This window comes from Capsella rubella, unplaced genomic scaffold (genome assembly GCF_000375325.1).
Source record: "Capsella rubella cultivar Monte Gargano unplaced genomic scaffold, Caprub1_0 scaffold_3, whole genome shotgun sequence".
Taxonomy (NCBI): domain Eukaryota; kingdom Viridiplantae; phylum Streptophyta; class Magnoliopsida; order Brassicales; family Brassicaceae; genus Capsella; species Capsella rubella.
In genome coordinates this window covers 10,135,942-10,143,415 of record NW_006238921.1, presented here as the reverse complement: position 1 = coordinate 10,143,415, position 7,474 = coordinate 10,135,942, and the positions used below count along the sequence as shown (strand labels likewise).

Here is a 7,474-nt window from a genome sequence, read left to right as displayed (position 1 = left end):
AATATATATATATATACTATATATATATATATATATATATATATATATATATATATAGTGATTATTAATTTATGATATTATTGGGACTATATTTTACATGGGAATTTCAAAAAAAGTATTATTTTATTATCTTATCGAATTTGGTCAAATTTTATACCGGCCCGACTTGGGACCAGCAAAATTTATTAATTTATAGTGTTTATTAATTTATAAAATATTAATCTATAGAGGTTTTACTGTATATAGTTCAAGGTTTAGCTCGTTTTCGTGTAAACAATACATGCATGTTGTGTCATTAATTTGGACACACTTGGACTACTTCGGTTCAAGTGTTTTATCATATTAGAAGAAGAGAACAAACTATAAAAGAGAATCATTACGTTACGTAGCTAGGTACTTACGTACACACACAAACAATACTTTCCAGGCTATGTTGTAACTCCAACATGCAATGTCGTATCTCTTTTTCACAATCGTTTACAAATGTACAATAGCTTCATAAGTACATGCATGAGTCACTTCGTGTTGAATAAACCACCTCGTGTTGAGAAAAATCTCATGAATAAATAACATCGTTTGGTTTGTTGAATAAATCATTTTGAAACAATTCGTTTTAACTATAATTATGCGTGGCATTTGAAACACCACACACTAAATGGGTTGTTTAAACTCAACAAATTATGTAAATATAACTTAATATCTCTCACGTCAACAATAACATACCATTTCCCCTCGTGTTATACATTTTAAACATCATTTTAAAAACGAATTAAAATCATGCATGTGAAACATACATAAGAAAAAGTATAATCATACTGTCATACACATTAATTAAACAAATTTAACGTGAAGAAGTGGGAAGAACAATATATTAATACATAGTTAGGGTCCTTAGTTAAGAAATCGTTAGGTGCTAGTCGGGCGGTCGAATTGGACCTAGCGTCTAGCGGGGATAAACGATGATTAATCGGAAACTAGTTTTAGGATTATTTAATAAAATAAATTAAAAATATAATAAATATATGGTATTAATTATATGTATAGTTCGATTTCTGTTTATGGAAAAACACAATATAACATATATACAAGAGTATAATACTCCCTCTGTTTCATTATAAGTGATGTTTAAGGTTTTGGCACACTAAATAATAAAACATATAACTTACCAATTTTCCATAACAACATCATTAACTAATATGAATTCAACCAATAAGAAAATATGATGTAAAATATAATTGGTCAAAAAATATTAAATACATTAAGTTTTTGCATAGGAAATTGAAAACATCACTTATACTGAAACAAAATTTTTTTGGCTAAAACATCACTTATAATGAAACAGAGGGAGTATTGGTTTTAAAATTATAGTTAATAAATGAAAACATATTTTTAAAGCCAAATTTATGATTTTCATAAAACTTTCAACATAAATTATTGTAAAATATCATAAAATTCTCAACCTAAATGTTTAATAACCGATAAAAGAGTTAGACGGGGATTAGTCATATAATCAAAACATATATAATGGACCTAGCGATTACACAGAGAATAATCGAAGATAAAATAGACGAAAAGTTTTTAAACATGTCACATTCAAATATCAGTTTTCTTTCTTTAAAACTTTTATATCAGCCTTATTTATAAATAGAAATAATTAATATGTATAGTTAATCATATACATATAAATAGTATTAAGGATAGAAGAAGAACAACTTTTGTCTACCAGCTCGTCGGTCCTTTTTTTGCATTGAGAAGATTCGGACAAATGTTGTCTTTTAGAGGGGAATAGATGCTTCCCATCTTTTATATTGGAAACCACTATACAACTAAGTTTTAATTCAATTCTTTTTTTTCGTACAACTACCATATGGAATCTTAGCCACATGTAAAACTCGAGATAGATTAATAATGATATCATAAAATTCGATTCTCTTGGTTATAAAAGTGTTTTTAAGTAACAACTATAAAGAAAACTTAATGGGGTTTAGTTTATTTATTTATGTAGCTAATATTGAAGTTAGAGATATACAATATAACCTCTATAAATTAATATTCGATAAATTAATAATTTTTTCCAGTCCTAAGTGGGAACTAGTGTAATTTTAGATACATTTCGATAAAATAATAAGATAATAAATTTTTTGAAAATCCTTTGTAAATATATAATCCCATCAATATTATAAACTAATAATTAGGTAAAATTTACAAATTATATGTATATATGAAAACCTCCCATTCTTACTTTCCTGGTTCTGGGATTCTCATGTTGCCTGAAATAGACACATTAGTTTATGTTAGAATTTAGTTTTAAATATTTTTTTGAAAAAACTTTCTAAATTAGAAAAATCTCTCTATAAATTAATTTATCAATAAATTAAAATCTTTATAAATTAATAGACTTTCATGATCGATGACAATTTTTCTCCAAAACTAATCAACAAAACAAACGACCAAAGTGTTTTCTTGTCTTGTCTTACTTACGTTAGACAAAACATTGGTTTTGATTAGGTAAAAGACAAAACCAATGTCTTTAATTGAAATCAATACTATAGTTTAGTCTTTTACTGTATGGCTTCTAGTTATTATTTCTTTACCATTAATACTGGATTTGGCAAAACAAAAATCAATGAAATTTGATACTCAAAAAATGTGGGAACTAGGGAGGTGTTGGTGCCTGGTGGTTTACATTGCACACCAAACAAGAAGCTTAACAAAAATTATAAAAATCCAAATTTTAAAGAATTGAAGAGTGCTACTATGTGCCTATTGGGTTACTCATTATCTTTAGCAGGTCCCAAGTAAACCGTGTAGCTCACTGAAACGAGAATGAGCAAACACCCGAGAAGCCGGCTAAACAAACTCGATGATTGTGCTTTTCCCGTGCTTACTATCCATAACTGCGATAACACCACCTAATACGAGAAACACATCAAGGACAAAGTCTTTCAAAACAAGGGAACCATATAGATATTAATCGATTTCACTTCATATTCGAATCGAACGAAATGTATAAACCGATTAAACTTCGAAAGAAAAAGTTCACTACTATCGGATTTATACTGACACCACCAAATAAAACGAAACCGAATGATATTCACTATTCAACTTATGTTTCAAAAATCGAAAAAGAAAAACCCAAACTGAAAACCAGACTAGAGGTACTTATTTAAACCCTGAAACTATTTCCATGGAAGTGGAAGTATACCTCAATGTACAATATGTTTGCAGCTTTGCTGATTCTCTCAAGCTGAAGCCCACGTGCCAAAAGTACCTTAAAAACACAATAGAAAGCTTACTCAGTAATCTAATTACTTGAATTGCCTACAAAACATCAAAACTGTTCATAAACAGAATGTGGTTGAATGCCTCACCTCTGCACAAAATGCCAGTAACCCTAGTATAATCATGCTAATGAGTGTCTCAAACGCTGGTAGCACAAAGTTCTGTATGAGAAAATTCATGAGTTTTTGAGTAATGGTCAACAAACAGATCAGTTGATGCATTTCTTGGTTTCCTACAACTTTATCATGTATTGATTGTATTCTGTTTCAACCACCACTAATTATACATTTACAAAACATACCTCGAAGGAAAGCATGCAAATGGCTGCAGCGGGGCAAGCTACCAAACCAAATGAGAGGACGGTAAGCCTGAAAAAATACACACCATTTACTGATTTCTTCCTAACTTCAATATTTTCGTTACAGAAGCAAAACATGTTGTTAATGACACATCTGAGTCTTAAATCTCACACTGGCTGTTCCGATGCTTTAGCAGCTGCCTTTATGAGACAATAAGTGATTCCTCCAGTGATTGATGAAAATAAACCCAACAAGAACGCATAAATATGATGGTTTCCTTTCAGATTTTCATTCCTTCCTTCTGATCCAACTGCCAAGAAAGACGAAGTGAAATTAGCATGACGTCTTCCTTTCCTCATGCATAAAGGAGAGCCGAGAGCAATTTTATATAAATAATAAATAGAGAACTATTTTGTTAACTCACTTCTGTACCTTGAACACTAAGTGCTGGGCCAAAAATAAAAAGCACACCAAAGAAACTGCAAGCAAGACCTGGACCAAAACAAAAACAAAGAGAAGTCATAAAATGGACTTGCTATGTTGTCCGTTCACAATGCATTTCAGGAGCTAAAAGCTAAGGGAAAAAGCTCTGCACCTCCAATATCAGATATTTTCAACTTCTCATGCAGAACAACACGTACTGCAATGGAAGCCATAACTGGATTCAAGAAGCTTAGTACTATAGCTTGGGACAAGGGCAACATTTGGATGCTGTGGTTGACCATATTAAAAAAAGTGTTAGAAGTCTTACTCTGCTACCAATGAAAAATCGATTAGTGGGGTTTGGACACTGTTGCTAATAGCAACTTCATTTCAAATGATGCATTAGTTTTCAATATAAATTTAACAGGCTGTTCAGGTCTACAAACGGAGCAGAGTACGGAGGTGTAATTACCTAAAGATGAAACTAAACAATGAAAGGTAACCCACAAGAGCTCTTGAAACCAAAAGCTTCCTGGCATGCACAGGTCCAAAAACTGGTTGTCCAGTTCTTCTCAACCAAAAGTACGATAGTATCAAGATAATTGTGCATCTCATGAACGCGGTCTCAAACAAAGGAATTGGCTGAACTGTCATAAACAAAGGACATTAGAAAGAAAAAAAAAAACTATCAATATACACATGCCAGCTCAAAGCAACACTAAAATGCTGAAGGAAGACACATATTGACGTAAACACTTGCACTCATCTACGCAAAGATTCCATTACAACTAGAAAAGACAAGCTATTAAACAGGTCCAGTAGAGATTCTCCCACCATGTGATCAAAGGACAAGATGCAGATAAATTTCAACATTTTCTATTCTTCTCATAAAAGCTACTTATGATCTTACACAAAACCATGAAACTGAACCACAAGGACGAGATCACAAGATACAATAAGAGAGCCAAAGTAAGTACTGACCAGAAAAAGTATCTGAAACTATCTCCATGATGAGATACAGTACCGATGAAAAGGCCATACACAGTAAACCAGAGTAACGAGACCCACTCCAAACCCATGAAGCAAATTGAGTTACAGGTGATATCTCAGATTCAGTCACTTTAATCACTTGCTCCTACACACATCACAATTCCAAATCAAAACCAACAAATTCATACTAAAATCTGATCCTAGTTCTTGTCAATTACCTAAATCTAAAATCCAACAACATGATTAGTAGAAATTGAAGCCACTCGCAAACTGATCGAATCAATTTCGAGTTGAATCATCAGCTAAAGAACAATTCAAAAGCTAGAGGATTCGCACTTACTCTTGGTTTGCGTCGAGTGTATGAGGCGGAGAAGATGTTGATTCTAGGTCTTTGGTTTTGATTCAGGAGAGGGATGATTTCGTCGGAAGATGATACGGTGGTGGTGGAGGCGGCGGCGTCTAATACAGGAGAATCTAGATCGCGGACGGTAAGCTCAAGGGCGAGGTGATCGTCGGCGATTCTGGTCTCCGGAGACGAAGAAGCCATTGTTACGGAAACAGAATCTAACAGACGAAACGGAAAGATAACGAAGAAAAATGACGATGCTTCGGAATAGATTGTTTTTCACGTTTGCCGTTAGAAGCGACGTTAACGGCAATGACTTGTATCTGTGGGTTAAATGTAAGGGTCATTTAGGTAAATAACTTTAGGCAGTAAATAATATTAACAGAAGTTTGTAGTTGTACCTAGGCATGTCAATCGGGCTAATCCGGCCCGAAACCCGTAAAGCCCTTATATATGTGAGTTTGATCCGGTTCGGTCCGAAAAATTTCCGAACCTATATTTCAACGTTCGGCCCGGCCCTAACAGGGTTACAGGGCTTTTCGGGGTTTTTTGGGATTTACTTACCGATAAAAAAAATCAATTTTTAAGTTCATAATAGTTTTTCAAAAACTATATTTAAAGGTCTACTATAAAAATAATGCATCAAATTTTAAATAACTTATCAAAATTTAATAAAACTAACTGAATTTAAGAGAGAAAATAAAAGCCAAATAAATTATTTACACTTTAACCCAATAAACATGGAACTAAAATACTTTAAAGTATATGATAGAGTCAAAATTTAATATATCTCTATATTAGTAAAAGAGGAGTACAATTTGTATTTCCGGGTCGGGTCATTAAAAAATATTACCCGAAATCTTGCAATTGGATCTCAACAAATCGGGTTTTACAAAGTTTCGGATCTTACCCATTGGTAAAATAATCGTTTTCTTTAAAAAATAAACAATATTCGAAAACCTCAGCATTAATGTATTGTTCCTGCATATTAGAAATTTTTATTTATAACGATATCACAATTAAATGGGTAAGAATGCAATCTCGGAAAATATATTTTCAAAAAGAAAATAAAGTTTTCTCAATCCTTAATTATACTTTAACATATCGAATATTTGTTAAGAAAATATTACACACTTACTAACTATATTTATTGAAAGAATATGCCCTAATATTATACGCTTCTAATTGTTTGCCTATATAAAGATTCTTAGTCGACATTGTTTAATTGCCACACATTCGACCATCTTCTTTGTCTACTCTTTTTACGATTGAAAAATGGCTACTAATACTACCATAACAGATTTACAGTATGAGTTTAAAACTGCTTTTCCGTTTTCTCATTGGAAGATTGAGATGTTTTCATTTTTTTAAGTTACACATCAAACTCATTATCTCTATTGTTATTTCTTATTTCCATGTTTGCAAGCGAAATTTCATGTTTCTAATAATTATCATCAAAAGTATTGTCTAACAATACACCTTTTTCATTTGAACAATTTCATAATGTCCAGAGACTAACCTTTTTGATGAACTTGAAAATCCAACGTCGTCAATAGTTTATACGGTTGTTAGAAGGGCGAACATGTATCTTGAAGGTAAATAGAAAACATAATAAAAAATAGATTTACACAATAATTGATTGCACAACAGTACAATATCTAACAGTCGATGTAATGGTCATGCTAACTGTTATTATTGTTATCTTCACATATATTATTCTGCTTAAGGTATCGGTTAACGTATGAAACCTTAATCCAATTTTTCAATTAGTCAAAAAAAAACAAAAAGCTGAAAGCATATAATCTATTGATTCAACAAACAACCACCATAACACCATAGTTAATTATGAATGGTACTCAAATTAGGTAAACGGATTAATTAAAATTGAGACAAGTTATAGATTATTACCCAAAGACATTCCGATTGATCAGGAATATGAACACTGCAATGAGTATGTTCGGACCCGCGCTACAAAGCAGCCACCACCTATAATAAATATAATAAATATTCAACTACACTCGGTTAAATATTTTGGAAATGATTTCAAAACATTATTAGTATGACCAATATTAAAACCATTGTTATATGAGCATATTTAAAATTTTAAAAGGTTTCAAAATATTATAATTAAAAG

The 7,474-nt window shown here is 31.7% G+C and overlaps 1 protein-coding gene across 1 annotated transcript; it reads right to left on the bottom strand.

Moving 5' to 3' along the window:
• Positions 1-2,607: 2,607 nt before the first annotated feature.
• On the bottom strand, positions 2,608-5,607 carry LOC17891790. Its single transcript, XM_006297779.2, has 10 exons — positions 5,335-5,607; positions 4,986-5,139; positions 4,477-4,651; positions 4,177-4,292; positions 4,014-4,073; positions 3,753-3,891; positions 3,584-3,650; positions 3,372-3,443; positions 3,206-3,271; positions 2,608-2,912 (listed from the first exon to the last, which is right to left on the bottom strand). Exons 1-10 carry the CDS (start codon positions 5,539-5,541, stop codon positions 2,772-2,774), a joined length of 1,197 nt encoding a protein of 398 aa, XP_006297841.1. The 5' UTR covers positions 5,542-5,607; the 3' UTR covers positions 2,608-2,771.
• Positions 5,608-7,474: the final 1,867 nt, after the last annotated feature.

Coding starts and splice junctions, on each gene's coding strand:
- LOC17891790 (XM_006297779.2), bottom strand. CDS start 5,541: ATGGCTTCTTCGTCTCCGGAGACCAGAATCGCCGACGATCACCTCGCC. Junction 4,652..4,985: donor AGTTTCAGATACTTTTTCTG/GTCAGTACTTAC, acceptor TGTTTATGACAG/TTCAGCCAATTCCTTTGTTT. Junction 3,651..3,752: donor AAAGCATCGGAACAGCCAGT/GTGAGATTTAAG, acceptor GTATTTTTTCAG/GCTTACCGTCCTCTCATTTG.